This window comes from Cardiocondyla obscurior, linkage group LG04, assembly GCF_019399895.1.
Source record: "Cardiocondyla obscurior isolate alpha-2009 linkage group LG04, Cobs3.1, whole genome shotgun sequence".
In the NCBI taxonomy this organism is placed as follows: Eukaryota; Metazoa; Arthropoda; class Insecta; order Hymenoptera; family Formicidae; genus Cardiocondyla; species Cardiocondyla obscurior.
The window spans coordinates 7025921-7044269 of record NC_091867.1 but is presented as its reverse complement, the minus strand read 5'-3'; the positions used below and the strand labels follow the sequence as shown (position 1 = coordinate 7044269).

The 18349-nt window shown below is 35.4% G+C and overlaps 3 protein-coding genes and 1 long non-coding RNA gene across 9 annotated transcripts in view; 3 read left to right on the top strand and 1 right to left on the bottom strand.

The window, feature by feature from the left end:
- Positions 1 to 13170, bottom strand: part of LOC139101547 (uncharacterized) — a 95676-nt gene extending 82506 nt beyond the window's left edge. For 4 of the 5 annotated variants that reach the window (XR_011545568.1, XR_011545564.1, XR_011545567.1 and 1 more), the window contains exons 1-4: positions 11985 to 13170; positions 10669 to 11851; positions 10276 to 10489; positions 10109 to 10165 (exon numbers count right to left, since the gene is read on the bottom strand). This is a non-coding gene — a long non-coding RNA (uncharacterized lncRNA). Of the gene's footprint in view, positions 1 to 10108; positions 10166 to 10275; positions 10490 to 10668; positions 11870 to 11984 lie in introns of all 5 variants that reach the window. The other variant, XR_011545565.1, reaches the window with a different exon arrangement.
- The window catches only part of Alpha-man-ia (alpha-Mannosidase class I a), a 299072-nt gene extending 280965 nt beyond the window's left edge, over positions 1 to 18107 (top strand). For both annotated transcript variants that reach the window (XM_070654711.1, XM_070654712.1), the window contains 6 exons: positions 8045 to 8224; positions 9368 to 9581; positions 13164 to 13388; positions 13738 to 13943; positions 14228 to 14422; positions 14552 to 18107. In XM_070654711.1, the coding sequence (XP_070510812.1) occupies positions 8045 to 8224; positions 9368 to 9581; positions 13164 to 13388; positions 13738 to 13943; positions 14228 to 14422; positions 14552 to 14674 (1143 nt within the window). In that variant the 3' untranslated portion in view covers positions 14675 to 18107. The remainder of the gene's footprint in view (positions 1 to 8044; positions 8225 to 9367; positions 9582 to 13163; positions 13389 to 13737; positions 13944 to 14227; positions 14423 to 14551) is intronic.
- On the top strand, positions 5 to 906 carry LOC139101544 (uncharacterized). The gene is made up of 3 exons (XM_070654758.1): positions 5 to 182; positions 365 to 484; positions 647 to 906. Exons 1-3 carry the CDS (start codon positions 39 to 41, stop codon positions 770 to 772), a joined length of 390 nt encoding a protein of 129 aa, XP_070510859.1. The 5' UTR covers positions 5 to 38; the 3' UTR covers positions 773 to 906.
- Positions 818 to 5165, top strand: LOC139101852 (putative odorant receptor 85d; the record flags this gene model as incomplete). The annotated part of the gene is made up of 6 exons (XM_070655314.1): positions 818 to 1134; positions 1234 to 1347; positions 1515 to 1605; positions 1681 to 1823; positions 1900 to 2035; positions 2176 to 5165. Coding segments are annotated over 6 exons (855 nt in total), but the record flags the coding sequence as incomplete, so codon positions are not given.
- Positions 18108 to 18349: the final 242 nt, after the last annotated feature.

Sequence of the window (18349 nt, the reverse complement as noted above, 5' to 3'; positions counted from 1 at the left end):
CCGTTGAAATAGTATCTCGAGCACATATACCGCGCAGCATGGACTTTGCCGGTGGTCACTACTATAGAATCAATCGAATACTATTAACCTGCCTTGGACTGTGGCCGTATTATACGCAATGCACAAAATACGTTTACTGCATATTTTTGTTTCTCTTTCTGCTATCTAGTACCGTTTTTCAGGTTTGTTTTCCCGCCGATCCGGCAAAATTTCCGAGTTCGATATTTATTTGCAATTAGTTATTTTTATCCTTCCTATAGTTGTATAAAATTTATACGGTATAAATCTTTAATTTGAAATTCTATATTGTTACGGCTTTGTGCCAGGTATGAATATCAGACATTGCACGCAACATTATTTTTAGTTATCATCGCTCGTCACTAAGGAATACAGTATAGATCTCCTATTAAATGTTCTCTCGATCGTCGGGCCTTCAATATACTGCGCGCTTAAATATTTCGCTACGTTTATTAACAGGAATAAAGTGAGTTTGAAAGCAACATAATTATCTTCAAAAATCGTACGACGATAACCCAGATTTTTATGAATAATTAAAACTGCATTTTCTCGCAGACAACAGTAGTTAAAATTTGTTCACCACGTTTGTGAATATCTTATTTTAGTTATTGCTTAGGATCTTTTCTAGGTGAAAGAGCTTATAGAACAAATACGATACGATTGGAATTCTCTAAAAGAAGAAGAGGAACTTAAAATCATGCACAAACGTGCTACCAACGGAAGGTTCTATACAATCGTTATGTTACGTGAGTAATGATATAATAAATCGAAAATTTTAGAGCGCTGTTAATTGCAATATCGATCGATAGCGGAAATTGAAATTCGAATTGAAAGATGTCTTATTGTTGCAGTATGGTTATATTCAACGCTTTTTCTCCTTATATTAATGCTATTTTCGCCAAGTATTCTCAATATCGTGATACCGTTAAATGAATCGCGGCAATCGTGGCAGCTTCCAACTGCAATGGAGTTTTTTATCGATCGCGAGAAGTACGCCAACTTGTTAACATTGTATTTGTTTCTGATAGCCTTTATCAGTACCAGTATAATGATAGCCACCGAAACTTTGATGATAATGTATGTGCAACATATATGCTCAATGTTTCAAATTACTGGGTAATAAACTTCTAAATATTAATAAAAAAAAAAACCCTATAAAGATTTTATTACGATTTAATATGTAAATTTAATTTTTTATTTGATTGATAATTTTAGTTATCGAATCGAACGTACTTTAAATAAAAGCCACATAAAATGGTTAATCTCTTCAGAAAAATTTAACAGTAAAAGCATCGTGAAGGCTGTCGATAATCATCGAAGTGCTATCAAGTATGGTATTATAATTCATAAAATTCTTCTTTAATTGTTTCAAAATATATTTTTTTAATATTTAAGTGTGATCTAATTTTTTTTTAGTACTTCTTTATGACTTATTATATTATAATAATTTTTCTCCAAGCATTTAAATTTACATTATTATGTGATAATTGTTCAAGATTCGTTGATTTCCTGAAACGCACTTTCTCAATTTCGCATTTTTTTGCAATACCTCTCGGCGTTACATCGTTGAGTATCAATATGTATCTCGTGAGTTTACAAGGTTTCTAATTATGTTACAAACTTCGTGTAACAATTTTTTTTTTTAAATTGCAAATTTCGCAGTTTTGTGAATGCATTATGGCGAAAAATATTGGCGGTGCGAGCATGTCGTTCTTATACATTGCCACTCACTTTTTGTACATATTCTTTTGCAATTACATCGGTCAAAAAGTCATAGATTATAGCGATGATATATTTAAGAAAATGTGAGTGCAGAGAAAATTTAAGATTTAAATTAAATTTGCTTATAATAGCAGATTAATTAATATAGATTAATCACAGATGCAGTACTCGATGGTACGAGGCACCATTAAAAATACAAAAATGTCTCGTAATGATAACGTATCGAAGTATGAAACCGTCCACCCTTACGGTGTGTCTTGGCTTATATTTGCCGTCTTTGCAAGGTTTTGCTACGGTAAAGTATTATCATTTGCGTGGGAATCATATAGTTTTAAAATATTTCTTTTTCTAAAAATATTTTTTCTAAATATATTACGTGTTTAAAAATAAAATAATAGCATGTTCTAAAAAGAAATTCTATATTTTCTATTGCAGCTCGTCAGCTCATCGTTATCATATTTCATGGTGATTTATTCTGTGCGCTTGTAATCGCAAGCTATAGCAATAAACTATTACGATTATTAAACACTTTTATAAAGAAAAGTGCATTGTACTAGCTAGAAAGTAACGCTCCTGGATAATCGAACATTTCGAATTTATCATATATTAATTTATATTCAAATACCCCCCGAAATTAAATTATTCCTTGACACTACTGGAAAATAGCTAATATAATATATGTCTGCAAATGTTTAAAATAAACGAATTGGTATTGAATAATATACGGATTTATTAGCACGCGTAATGAAATTAAGATCGAAAGCGTCGTTTTGATTAAAAATTAATTTTGCGTTTCGAATAAATTTGTATTTTTTTAACGATTAATCGTCTCGATTGCTCTGGCTCGTGAAATCCCGATTATAAACGGCGACTTAATCTTGATAAGCGCAGATGCCTGAAGGGGGATCCTTTGACATCGTGTTACCACGCAATATGTCTTATCTAAACTACGAATGTAATGTCTCTATTCCACGAGCAGCCTCTACCTGGGAGCGCTATCGGCATCGCTTATAAGTACGAAGAACGCATGCAACTCGTCGCGCACAAATCTCCCAGGGCGTACCGAGGCAGAAATTAGCACGCTCCGCATCGTATTTCACAGCTGTCGGCTAGTACGACTACTCCGTCTAATAGCATATTCGATTCGTAAAATTCGAATTAGTATTCGAGCGTGACAAGGGTCAATTTTTTATAACGTAATCTACTTGAAATTAGAAAATCGTGTGGAGGCTATTTTTTGTACGCGAAGGGTATAAAACAGCAGATTGAGAAAGAGAGACCTTAAAAAAATTATTAAGTACATGTGACAAATCTTTCCGTTTAACGTTCGCGAATTAAATGCATTTAATGATACATATATCAAAATTTTACTTTGCAAATACGTGAAAAATACGTGCAAAATGTGTCTTATTTTTCATTTAGCCTTATTTTTCGCGAGTGAATAGAAGATCGGTGTTGGTCAGTTGTTATTATCAAGACCGAAGTGTGAATAATAAGAAAAAGGCCATATCTTTTTCAATCTCCGTAATTCTCCCGTTAGAGAGATCTACGATCTTTTAGGGCATTCTCCACCGGTCTCGTTAAATACGCTCTCTTCCACCGAAAACCTCCTTCGTCTTACCCTCCGTGTAACAAATGTGCGGTAGTACTGTGAAGAATAGAACTGTCGGCCGTGGGGCGTGCATAATGCGTCAAGATTCTCCTCCGGTTTGGCGTTCGATAGAAATATTCATTAATAACACTCGAGCCGTAAATCGCACGTATAAAAAAAAAAAAAGTCTACGCGACAGTTACAGTCGTTTCAATAAAAAGGACGTTTAAATCAAACTTTTATTTCCACGTTCTTCTAAATCACATCAGCCAATCTAACATAAAAACTAAGTCGCGATTATCTAATTATTAAAAAAAAATTTCTTTTTTTTTACGTCCTTGCTATTTTGCTGATTTATCGTGTCGTCTAGACACGTTAAAAAAAGGGTAAAGGAAACCAGATCCCGAGAGGGCTGTTGTTCGAAAGTCATCCCTCGTCAACATGGCGATACGACGCGCGGCATTATCACACAGGTATACAACACTTTTTCTACCCCGCGGCAGTTTCCTAAGATAAGCGGAATCCCTTCGTAGGAAAATTCCTTTGTTACCTCACGTCGACTGGCCTAGGATGGCGAGCTATCGTATAGGGCTCCGGCAAAAGTGGAGCGTGTATAAAGGCGTGTCGAAACTTGTTACTCGCGCGAGTGCTTTCGTGACTATCTGCCGAGCTCCGCAGCGTTGTACAAGTTGCCTTTACAAGTGGCGCAAAAGCATGCGAGAGCTTCTTGCAATCGAGTTTATAACGTGTCTCGCCTAATAGCCGCGTAACCACAACCGATGATTACGTATAAGTTTTGTTTCCTTCCCGGCTAACTTTTTTCACAAAGAAAACAAAAACAAAAAAAAAAAGTTCGTAAAAAACTATGGTTAAAAATCAATAAACCTAACAACGTTTAAAAATATTGATAATAATAGCGAGAAAGAATATGACACTAGTGTCAGGGTTGGATACTTAATTACGCAGCTAATTACAATTATATTCAGTAAGATGAGTTCACGTTTTTAATCGTAAGATAATTACTTTTAAAATCTGTTCAATATTAAATTATTTATATATTATAAAATGTATACAGCTAAAAACGCGGAAATATGAATATCACATCAATCAATTTCTTAAAAAAAGAAAAAAAAATGTACACGGTTATTTAATCGACGAGCGAGTAAAGCTAAGATAAAAAAAATTGAATGACGAAATGAATAATGAAAACTAGACGAAAGTGATGAACGAGCAAGAATTATCACACTTTGAAAATAACTGGTTTACTCTCGTTTGCCGCGCGCTCTTGTTACTTCCCGCAATGTAATTTCATCTTACTAAACTCGCAAAACTTCCCCGTGCAACGCGGTTGCAAGGCCAAACAGTGACCTATGCTTAAGGTCGTGTTACATTTACGAGACTTTATGTTACAAAACTTACGTAGCTTGCTTTAGTGCGCGTGACGGAGAGAATGGAGTTGCGGTGAGGCTGCAACTAGTTGAACTACTGTCGACTTTATTTTATTTTATTTTATTTTATTTTATTTTAATTTATTTTAATTTAAATTGCATTTGATAGTATTTCTATAAATTCTTGCATGTATATTTAATTTTTTTGTAGACGAATAAAATATATAATTAGTTTTTTTAATAAACGAGAAAGGCGCCGTTCGAGTCTAAGAATTAATTTTACCATTTACAAAATATACCAAAGCTACCAGTTTCCCCACAAGATTTACAAAACAGTTCCAAAGATTGCATCGACACTTGCGATCACTTGCGTGTCCAACCGTAGCTCCATTCTCTGTTAAAAAGCCCTCTTCAAACAATTGACTCGGCTCCTCACAATGCTTTTCGCTCGAGTTACCTCGGCACATTTCCATTTACGACGACCGTACTCGAAAACGGCGATATAATCGTAATTTCCGTGTTCTTCGAAGACGCCGTCAGCTGTACAGGTTTTTTTTCTCTTTTTTTTTTGTTTTTTTAATATGTTACAATTGAAAAACGCTTAAAGGTTCATATTTGTTACTTAATGAGAAATTACGACGTACATTGTAATTTCATAGCATCTGACAGCCGACGTTCTCTTCCTCGGCATAAGAAGATGAACGAGCAACAATTTACGTGGCCGCGATATTACGTTTCGCACCGAAATGCCTGCAGCTCATTGGCTATTGTACGCAAAGAGATGCGCGAAGCGATAAGGAGGATCTTATGCAGAACTGACAACGCGTCTACGAACCGGCGGGGTGAGATTAGGAAGGACGAGGGTGGCCGACGTGCCGCTGAGCTAGTGGAAAATAGCGTGACGCCTAGCGGCCGGGCTTCCGTCTGGCTTTATTTCAACCGACGACTCCACCCACGGAATCAACGAGACAGGGATCGGATCGGAGAGCCGTGAAATAACAGTCTCGCGACGCGAAAACGTTTTTTGCAAATCTACCGCGGGCAACAATTTCCTACGCTGTAATAAATAGAATATTTTCCACGGGATTATATCGAATCCAGTGCCGCAAGTTGTATGAAAAATATATAAAGATTACTCACACCTAGTGCGAGGAGTACTTTTAAAGCCCCTTCAAGCTTTTAGGTCACACGGGAATTTTTCGATTCTTTTTTTCAAACCCGGAAAAAAAATGCAATTAAATCGGAAATAAAAGTCTGCTTTAAAACCTGCGTTTCTGTTGTGACTGGTGATAATTCTCCGTGCGTCGAATTAGTTTGTAGAAAAAAAAGAAAGAAAAAAAAAGCGGTCCGCGAATTTGTTAGATAAATGAGAAGAAAATGTGCTTGTCCGGGGGTAAATATCGATGGAACTTTAAAGCCATTCAACACGCCATGTTTCAAACGGCTAAATTGAAGAGGCAACAGGGTGGATAATCAAAGATTCGCGTGTAAAATACCAACAATTCATCGGATCCGTGCACTGTGGCACGCATGTTCATGAATTCTAGAGAAGGCATGTCTGGATTGTATCGTATGCACGTGCTACCACGAATATCAATGCCACTATGCGACGTATATACGAGTTTCTACATATTTATGTGTGTGTGTGTGTGTGTGTGTGTGTGTGCATTTATAAATGTAACATTTTCATTAAAACTTACTATCGTTATTAGCGACTGTAAATGGAGTGCGAGATATTATCAGAAACAAGGACTGCCGTAAAAGAAAGTATAAAAGAAAAAAGAAAAAAAGGAGTCGTATAGATAAGTGGAGAAAAGAAAGACTAAAAAGAATAGAAAAGAAAAAAGAAAGATGAAGACTATCACATTCGAGAATAAAGATGCGAATAAAACATTTAAACGTTAAAAAGTTAACGCCGCGACACTTTTCTATGTAAACCGCAAAAATGTCCGGCTTATTACAAATCAATTAATAGAATTAAATGGAATTTAAACTGACCCCCTTTTTGGATAATAAAAATGTTGAACGGATTTTTCCATTTATGTTTCCCGTCCATAAAGTTTTAATTAATCTGCAAATTAATTTAATGTACAACACAACACGCGCGCGCGTGTTTGCATCGGTTTTATGTATTATTTTATTTTACCATTTTTGCATGCTATATTTTATTTTATTAAGTATAATCTATCTGTATGATTTATTTAATTTCCTAAGCGCGTGTAACGTGATAGTCAAATTGCAGGTTCGGTGGAAAATCTATCTAAAGTGTAATTTAGAGTTGACAAGAAGCCTTTAGTCCCGGAGCATAATCGACATGAAAATGTATTGCTTACGAACTTCCCACAGTACTTCCTATCGCAACGTGCATCATAAATGTCAATTAGCGGCACAATACCTCGCAAACGTGAGAACAACGGCAATTTACTTGCTTTCATGTGGCACACATCATTATCTCTACGGTTGTGCGTTTTCAGATTTTCCTAATTATCAAGTTACTTCCGAATGTTTAACGAATATATACAACTATTATTACTATCGGCAATTGATCTTACTCACACGACGACATTTTCGTAATAAAAAGTTTGAAATTTCAAACTTCAAAGTGATACCACAGATGAGATAATTTTAAACGCAAATTTATATACACGCATAATAAAAATATTTTAATTAAATTAAATCGTCTTTGAAAAAAATGTAATTCCTGCTCTATATGCTTTTATTTTCTGCAAAGGTTTTTCAGATACTTTCAGCAAAACCTTTTTTACACCCGTAATAAACTTTTTTACATTATTTTCAACTTAATTTTATTACAGTTATATGTAATAAATTAGCATTATAATGTTATTAAAGATAAAAACCCACCCTTTTAGCTTTCGCAATGGCACAAAATATATCAAGAAAGTTATAATTCTATAAGCTCTTTATATTGTATTAACTTTTATAAGTAAAATAACGACGGTAGATATAAAGAATTTTCTCCATATATTAATAAGTTTTAAATCTATATTAATATATACCGTATAATATTTTTTTTCTTTTTAATTAACTGTATAAAATAATAAGAGGCTATGTATCTATCGATATTAAAATAATTCTTATTAACGGCCTATAATCCATTTGACAAATTGTAATATGCAGCCGTACGGCTGCAATGGGAAACGGAGAGGATAATCAACGCGTTATTCGCCGTAATAATCGATTGTACGGAAAGATGACGGATGCGTGTACGTGAACGATATATTATATACCGCGATAACTTTTTTTCCATTCGTGATTAAACGATCAACATGTTATTAATCCGTGCATTTTGCTCGTTTTGTTTCAGAACTCCGAAATATCGCTGTTCGAGACGAATATTCGTTTCATGGGAAGCCTGCTTGCCTGTTACGCTCTCACGGGAGACGTGATGTTCCGGGATAAGGCGGCGCAGCTTGGCGAACGGATGCTGCCTGCCTTCCAGACGGAAACCGGAATTCCTCATTCCCTCATCAACCTCCATACCGGGGTAAGTGCGGCTTTTCGTAGCCATAACTCGCATCAACGCGCCGAGATGGGTTCGATGTACTTTGATATTACATTAACTTCATTTCTCCCGAAAAAGATACCCGCTCATTAGCTGCGCTGGGATTAAAGGATGAAACGAGAGCTCACGGATATCGTAACATCGCAAATTTATATAGGCTGTAGCAAAATTGCGCATTTATATTTTAATCGCGTTGAAATTAAATCCAGCAATCGAGTCGAAAGAGAAACTTGTCGAAATAATTCTTTTATAACCAAGACAATTAAAGTTAAGTTTTTTTTTTAATTTTTTTACCTTTTAATAAAATTGAAAAGTTTAAGTGATAGGTGCAATAAAAAAAATAATTATTATATTTAAAGTATAGAAGGATTCTCAATTTATATTTAAGACGATCTGTTCAGGAAAGTGTTATAGAAATCATGATTAGACTTGCACGTATTTTTATCAATCCGCTTGGTATAATTTTTTTTTTCCCCCAAGTTTTTCTTGCCGCGGTGAAATGATGGCGAAGTTAATTGGGTAGATTAAATTATAAACCGATTATGCTTCTCTCAACCAAGCGTCATCTACCTAAATCCTCGTTACGAGATATTCAGACGATATCCGAACAGATTTACTTATTCGTTTCTTTGGATTTTCGACGTTTTAACAATGGCTTTTGATTATTCAAAACCGTATCAGATTTTATTCTACAGAGCTTTCATATTATCCTTAATATCGTGATCCTATTCACAAAGAATTAGCATATTCCTGGCTGCTCTCACCAATTATACCGTCGGTATTACAATCTATTTGCTTTTCATATATTCTATGAAACTAGATAAGTAAATTCTCTCGCGCGATATAAATTTAAATCGCCTTTTAAATTTCTTAAATACGTCAGACTTATTAAAAGAATTAATAAATTCTTAATCTACATGAATAAAATAAAATTTGCATACTAAACTTCTTTATTGTTTTTTCTCTCTTCCGCTTGTCGCGAAATATTTCGTATTACATTATTATCGGCATGTTATAATTTTTTTTCTTAGACCGTTATCGTACCCTGCTTGACCTATCCGTTTATTACTCTCAACATTTTATATCGCGATGAGTTCTAGCCCGAAACTTCCGCTTATTTTTCAGTCTAGCAAGAATTACGGCTGGGCAAGCAGCGGCTGCAGTATTTTATCCGAAATCGGAACGATGCATCTCGAGTTTACCTATTTGAGCGATATAACGAATAATCCAGTGTTCAAGAGTAAAGTCGAGAACGTAAGAAAGGTCCTCAAGAGCCTGGAGAAACCGAAAGGTTTATACCCGAATTACATTCATCCGAGAACAGGAAAGTGGGGTCAACGTAAGTAGAATATTTGTTCATTCAGTTTTACATGATTAGATATGTATAATTACTAAGAGACGACAGGTACAAAGGTGCCGCGAGAATAAATATAAGTTAATTTTGTTATTATTCTATTTGAAATTTTATAAATTTTAATTAACGATATTTTTTTACAGATCGGTATTTTCACGCCGCAAATTATTTATTTTTATAACTATATTTTTATTTATTTTTTAGATTTATAATTTTCGATTTATGATTTTAAATCTGTATTTATAATCGAAAGACGAAAGAACGAGTTAAATAATATTTTTGCTAATTAGACAGTATTACTGTCACAGTAGTTGACTACGTCAAGTAGTCGATGAAGACGAAAAAGGTCTTCTCGTTGATGAGCTAACTACTTTTCTAGCTACTACTACTGTTGAAAGCAACGAATTTACAAGTTCTACTGCTTTAATTGTGACAATTCAATAAATATTACAATAAATATATTTTTTTTCTTATAAATTCGTTGCCTTCATAAAAAGAAAAAAATCACTCACCCTTAGATGCGACGCGGGCAGAGATCAGCAACGATGATGCCTTGGTACGATGATATTCTGTAACAGACAAGTAAAAATAATTAAAAACATGCATTAAATAATAATTATTAATTTAAAAAAATTAAAAAAAAATTCTTATTTTAATATAAATCAGAAAAGATAATTACCCAATCGTTGCTCTGCCGGTGCCCGATGTCCATCCTGGACCTGGTCCTCCTCTCAGCACTCAGATCCACAGGTCACTCGCGTTACTCGCGAATACGCGCGCGGATTGATAAGTGAATCTATTCGCGCGACATTTTCGGTACTCTCGTTAACAAAGTTTAAATAATACTTTTTATACCGCTTTCTTATACCGCTGACGAAAAAAAACGAGTCGATCTGTAACAGAAAAATATAAAATAAACTTACAAAAATGCTGCAATTAATTTTCAAAATTAAAAAAAAAATTATATACGCTTCTAAGTTCGTTTATGAAATAAATAATTAAAAAAAAAAAGTTATCTGATAATCAAATAATTAAACAATTAATTTTGTATTACAAAAAAAGTGATCCTTACCCACGGATGGCTCCGACGGCACATGATGCCTTTCCGAGGCCTCTTCCTCCTCTCAGGATGACTGAGATGGGTTGAATTCTTCTTCCATGCATTGAGCACACACTCGCGAAAAATATCCCGTAACATAAAAATAAATGATTGCTATTAGTACAGAGATGTAGAGCTACAACGGGAAGGATTGAAATTATATTGCCACGTAACGAGAAATAAAAGTATTGTTGCTAATCGCAGAAATGAACTCGCGGTATCCGATAACTGTATTTTATCAGTCGCGTACAGATTTTAACCTTCGTACGAAGGTCTCCAGTCTCACATATTTACCACGCGCTCGACTATAGGCTCATGCTACTCTGGAATCCGGCGTCAAGGCCACGCGCGCTCGACTACCCGACCTTTATTTATACATCTCTATTACAAACACATTCTATCGCGCTATATACTCTGTACGACATTCCCGAAACAAATCAAGGCGAGGGAAAAAGGAAACTTGACTACGTCTTTCATTATTACTTGAATTAAATATATAAAAGTAATAGATTTTAACCTTCGTACGAAGGTCTCTGGTCTCACATATTTACCACGCGCTCGACTACCGGCTCATGCTACTCTGGAATCAGGCGTCAAGGCCGCGCGCCCTCGACCACCCGACCTTTGTTTATACATCTTTATTACAAGCACATTCTATCGCGCTATATACTCTGTACGACATTCCAAAAACAAATCAAGGCGAGGGAAGAAGGAAACTTAACTACGTCTTTCATTATTACATGAATTAAATATATAAAAATAAAGTCATGCTTATTTTCGGGTGGGTTCTCCGATGCGTTGTATTTTTCCATGGTTTGCTTCTCCTCTCGGGATGTCGCGGGCGCGTATACAGACTCGCTCGCTTCAGCGTGTGGTCGACCATCGTACGAAATGCGAGGAGCCGATGACCTCTGATGCCGCGCGCACGTCTCGTATGCCGCCGAGCTTGGCGTAAGTCGCAGGATTGCCGTAGGTAGCGTGCTCGACGTCAGCTGTGGCTCGACGATCGTATGCGCAAGCGATACCGTGAACGCCGTCCCTTTAACTGCGTCCTTGGCGTTCGCGCGCAAGATGACGACGTAGACCCCGCGCGCAAGGTGACGACGTAGACCCCGCGCGGAAGGTGACGACGTAGACACCGCACTTGCCGCAATCTCTGCACAGTAATAACGTACTTAACTTTAACTTTAAACTGTTGAATATGTCCGTCGAAATAATTAATTCGTTAAATAAAGCAATCGGTACAGGAGAGTAAATGTAACGAGCGTATAAATGGATATAATACTTACTTTAAAGTAAGAAAAGATAATTGTCGGTGCTCTCCGCATCCACGGCATGGGCAGGAGCAAGTAATTAGCGCCGTCGTTGCATCCTCGTCTAACAAATATGCGTAGAATCGCTGTACAAAGGGAGCAGCGTCTTCTTAGATGTTACCTGGTCGGCGGTCCGTGGGGGAAAGGCAGATGTACGGGCATCGGCCGAGCAGGGCGCACCGTCACGCATGCGCGCGCGCAAGAGTGCGAAGTTCAGAGACTTTGTCCATCTCGACTGTTACATGCTAAATAAAATATTAAATATTAATTCAATATTAAGATCAATATTTCGCGAATCTATAAATAATGAATACGTAACGGTATTTGATCAATTAAGTGAATCATTTGTAGTTTACTTAATTGACCAAAAGAAATGAATATAATTAATATACGTATGATATAAAGTACATTTAAAGGAATGAGAACTTTTAAAGTATATTTAAAAATTTAAACTCGCGGCACTTTCATAGATTTTTATATGACAACGTTCTTAATTCTCTGAAAGAAACAATCGGACAGGTAATGCGAATTATATGTCCCGTCGTCCACAAATTTCACATAAAACGGAAATCGTGCTTTTAACCCAAGGCACCTAGAAATTAACCCGGTAGATATCAAGAAACGTGCCCTTTGTTTCGTCCGACTCAAACGTGATCGGAGTAGCCCTGCAGCACCGAGAACAAACTCTACTCTCTTTCCCGGGAAAAGATTCTTCCAACATTCCTTTATCTCGTTTGCGATTACCGTTGCTATCCGTTTTAAAGCGGTATCTCTTTTAAAGCAGTCGAACAACCGTTTTATCTTGCAAAACGAGTCGTCCGCAAGTCTTTAATTTCGCTTCAACATGAAAGGAATGGAAAATAAGACGAATCGGCGCACCAGAGATTTTTTTTTTTTAATCTGGCAAAAGCAAACCATTTGCCGTTTGTATTTGAAAATTTAAAAAATTTATTGTTTATCATTGTTATCTGTCCACCAACATTATATTATTAATGTATATTTATTAATATTATAATATCGGATAGTTTTAACAGATTATAACATGCTCGAGCCTTTTATTATAGATTTATATTTTTTTTATCAATTGGAAAAGAATCTAAGTAATATATAATTAATTTAAAAATTGATTTATAAGACATCTCGCGGAAATTGCAGATCACATGTCGCTCGGTGGACTCGGCGACAGTTTCTACGAATACCTATTGAAAGCTTGGATCCAGTCGGGTAAGGAAGACGTCGAGGCACGTGAAATGTACAACGACGCTATAGCCGCTATAACCGAGCACATGATCAAGACTTCTCCTGGTAAACTCGTGTACGTGTCAGATTTAAAATACGACAGACTCGAGCATAAGATGGGACACTTGGCTTGCTTCGCCGGTAAGTTTTTTAAATACATTACTCTCATTTTAATTCATTATCAAGCATTGATACTTAAATACATACCACAAAATAATAGCTACATTCAGCACAAGTGCTACTTTTGCACCTGATGCAAAATTTCTGATTTCGATTAGGATATGCTTTTAAATTCTGCCAAAATTAGAAACATGCGCCAATCCAACTCGCCTATTTTACAGCAACCGCAAAGGATTATTCATTGAACAGAACTTTGATTAAAACGGAATTTGCTATTTGTTTTTATTAATGTAAAAAACTACCAGCTCGATAAAAAGTAAAATAAAGATATATGTGAAACTTGTCAATAACGTTATCATGGCTTTTGTAGGTGGTATGTTTGCTCTGGGCGCTAAAACTCTGGAAAACGAGTTGTCTGACAAATACATGAACATTGCTGCTGGTTTGACCAACACGTGTCACGAATCGTATGACAGAAGCGCTACAAAGCTCGGCCCCGAAGCTTTCCACTTTATCGAAGGCAGCGAGGCCAGAAGTTTGAAGAACGGCGAAAAATATTATATACTACGACCAGAAGTAAGTCTACGCTTTTATCTAAAAGTGAAACCTGCACGAATTGATGGAACATCATCACTATCATAATTAAATTTCTTTAGAAAAGAAAGAAAAAAGTTCTTCTGCACGCTTAACAATTATTTTCCTATTCGTAAATGGTTTTCATCACGTGAAAATATAACGTGCATATACATTTAATTACTTTAAATTTGTGGAAATAGAATTTCTTTTTCTTTTCTTAATATTATAAAATTTATCAAACTGATCGTTTACTGGATGATAAAATGAGATGTCTTTCCCTGCAGACTTTCGAATCCTACTTTGTAATGTGGCGATTAACGAAAAATCCGAAGTATCGCGAATGGGGTTGGGAGGCGGTTCAAGCATTGGAAAAGCATTGCCGGGTTCCTGGAGGATTCACGGGACTTAACAATGTTTACCTAGTCGACTCGGCGAAAGACGACGTCCAACAAAGTTACTTCTTTGCTGAAACATTAAAGGTAAGAAGAAACGGAGCGATATTTTGATTTACACTACTTTCCGCGGAGACCGCCTTAAACGTTTAATATTTACACATTTCAGTTACTATAAACTATAAAAATGTAAAAAAATTCTATCTTTTTTTTCAGTATCTCTATTTACTCTTCAGTGATGACGATCTCATAAGTCTAGATGACTGGGTATTCAACTCTGAAGCTCATGTGCTTCCTATCAAGGGCAATCCTCTGTATCGCCCAGCTCCTTCTTTATAAGCCACACAAGTTTATAAGAGATTGAACGCTACTGACAATTCTCGTTCGGCAGTGATGGAACCGACAGATATAAATATACATATGTAATATTAAAATTACGACGGTACACAGTGGATCAGAATTAAATAGCGACAGAAGACTGAAGAAATTCCCTTCGAATTAACGAAATCTTTTTCTTCGATCCTTATTACGTAATATTATTATCAGGAAACTACTTTATACGACAAAAAACTCCATTCGTTATTCTTCTATTTTCTCTTATTCGTTATCTTAAAAGCGTTAACTTTGCGATAATAAAACTGTTATTTATGTAAACAGCGTTATTCGATCTATTCCGATTTTGACCCATTGTGTAACACACAATAAAATCACGAATCGATGGAAGAGGATAAAAAAAAAAGAAGGTAGTCTGCTCTCGATCGCACTTTAAGAGCGAGCGAAACATTTAAATTAAAATAATTATTTTAAGTATACAGACGAGAGAAAAAGAGAGAATGAGAGTGAAAAAAGAGAGCGCGCGAGAGTGAGAAAAAGCAGAATGAAAATGTTAACGAACGTTATTTAAGCCACACGTTTGTAAATAGCAAAAATAAAGAAAGTGAGAATGAGAGATCGTGCGAGAAAGTTATGAAAATAGAAGAAAATATATTGCGAGAATGTAAACGCTTTATCCATTTCCTTTTCCAGCCGCAATGCGATCTATTTTGCACTTAAATGTACATTCATAACGTAAACGTTATCTAAAGATCGTGACGGATAGTCGGTGATGTAGCCGCGTTCTTTTCTTTTACGTCAATAATTACAACTCTGCCAAAAGCACGCGAAGAAGCGTTATTAAGACTGGAAATTTTTTCACGTTATATGTTAGAAAAAAAAAAAGTAAATCTAATTAATAAATCAAATCGTTGATAATATCCATTTGTGTACGTGCGTTGTTGAAGTATTTCTGTCAATATTTTTTCAAGCATTATATTTCGACGACAAGTTATATCGCGTATGAATTCAATAGATTGCATCAATCATCGATATAACCTTGTTTTGTACAACTTTGAAAATGAAACTGTCAGTCACTCAAAAAAACTAAAACAAAAAAATCACCGGTAAATCGTTAAACCACCTTTTTTTAAAAAAAAGGTCCTGTAAAACGTTTTGTAACATAACATTTAACACGCGTATCCCTTTACCCGTTTTTTATCGATATCCTCTACAAAGATGTTGGCTGTCCAACAATTTTGCTATTCTCGATTCCAATCTCTCCCAATTTAATCTCTCCCGAATTTTTTAATAAGAAAAAAGCGGAGAAAGTACACAAACCAAAACTGTCATACTCACGATTGCGGTGCAAGCGTGCGTGACTTTTGCATGGCGAGCTGATCGAAATAAAACGAGTATCCGGAAAGGATACAGACCGAAGGTGCGAATGCAACTGCGCGTTTGCAACGATGGCGATCATTATTGTAAGTCAGTCGAATATTGTAGTTATATAAATCGGTTAACTAGCGGACGATTAACTAGCAAAGTCTATAATGAGAGGTAGACGTGTATATAAAGATTGCAAGAAAGTCATATTCTATACGAAGAGTGCGAGATAGAATGAAATTGTAAAGGAAACACCATATGATAACGCGCTTATACCAAATGTAAAAATTGATTCGTCCAAATTTTGCAATACCCAGCGGCACAAACAATTAGAGCCAGTAGCATATATCTTAAATGTACGCATATTTGCAGTAATCAGGGTTAAACTTACAATTATAATTGCAGGAAGTTTTTTCAATGAGAGCAATTGTGATCATTTTTTATCTCTGATCTTATTAAGTTTTATCTCGTGAATAAACTTTTTGTAAAATATTCTCTTCCAATAGATTTGGCTCTGGTGGTATCTTTTATGAAATTTCCAAACAATCAGACATCGCACTCATCGATGATAAGAACACGGCCGGAAAGTTACTTAATGTATACCTAGTGCAGAGAGAGTTATCGTGCTACGTTTTCCGGTGAAATGAAGTTCCAAAGGCAAAACTTCGAAACGTCATCTTCAAGCGCGAAATAGGAAATGTACACACACATATACATATACAGACGAATAGGAAGATTTATATTATGGAAGATACGCGCACAAATGCGCGAGTAAACGTTTACTTTAATGTGTCTAAACGAAATGAAATGATTAGCGAAATAAATTACGCAATTATGTATGAAATTTTCAAGCGTGACAAATGATAATAACTATGTTGTCGTTTATGTTTTACGTCAGACCTCTAAAAAGTTCTAATAATGCTTGTTAGATATCAATAAGATTTTAGCAAGCATCTCAATTTAAAAAATCTAGAGAAGAGTTGCACCAAGCTGATCAACGTTAATCGTTAATGACGAAAATTTATTTTTAATCATACTGTTAAAATGAGATCTGGAAAAAGACAAAACGATAAAAGAATAGATAATATTACATTTAAAATAGTATATATAAATTTCAATAGTGTCTCTACGTGTACGCAGATTGCTTTCATGATACTGGCTATAGTAGATAAATTACGATTAATTAACCATCGGTGTAACTCGCTCGAGATTATTTATACAATGATGTACAATATATTATCCGAGAAAAATCTCTTGTTGTAGAGAAAATTCATTTTATAACACAAAATCTACTTAGTATTACAAATAATTATCCGTTGTTAATAACTAGAATAAATCACCAAAAATTAATTAGAATTTATGATGGACTTTTATAGTATTGATGGTTACTTGTGATGAATTATGCCGTGGATGTTTATAATGATCCACAACTGACTATCATCTCGATATGTTTTAATACCTAATCCGCGATTCTTCAAATTTACTATGACATTTTGTAAATTTCCGATCCCCACATTAAATAACACACACAAGCACAGTAAGCTCTAGGCGGTACGTATGTAAAAATAGTGATAAAGACATCGAGAATAATGGCGAGAATGGCAGTGATTGGCGACGCTGATAGTAATACTGATAGTCTATACATACATTTGTGAATAGATATTTAATAATTTATTGTTAACTAGAGTATTTTACTTGGACTACTTCACTGAACGGGGTTTTGGGTACAATAATCTTTTCTTGTGGCAGTGACGGCGCTTACTGTTTGTTCATTTAAGAGATAATGAGAGAAAGAGAAAGAGAAGAAAAACTAAACTTTAGCTTTTACCGCCTGATCTTTGTACGATGAGGAAGAATTAACGCGCCACAGGAAAAAAAAGAATATATATATATATATATTACACTGGAGAAAAACAAAAAATATGTCACATGAAAGATTTTGTCAGGTGCAAACTATACTTGTAAATACGATATACAGTCTAGTGATAACGGGGTCTTACTTTTAACAGCTTTACGTAATTATTACTTTGTCATGATCAGTGAAATGAATAAATATTGATAATACGTTATTGCATACTGGAGTATTAATTTCCATTTTCCAGAAGCTTATTTCAATTTTAAACATTAGTATCTACTTATTTTTTGTGCCCGTTTACGTGAACTGCATCCTCGAAGCAAACCCGATGGACTCGCTGGCGATGCCGCTGTTCCTCCACTGACATCGGCAACGAAAATCGGTAAGTTGACTCTTCTCCGGATCCTCTTTCATTCACAAGACACTCCCGAATTCCCTGTAACATTACAAACATAATGTAT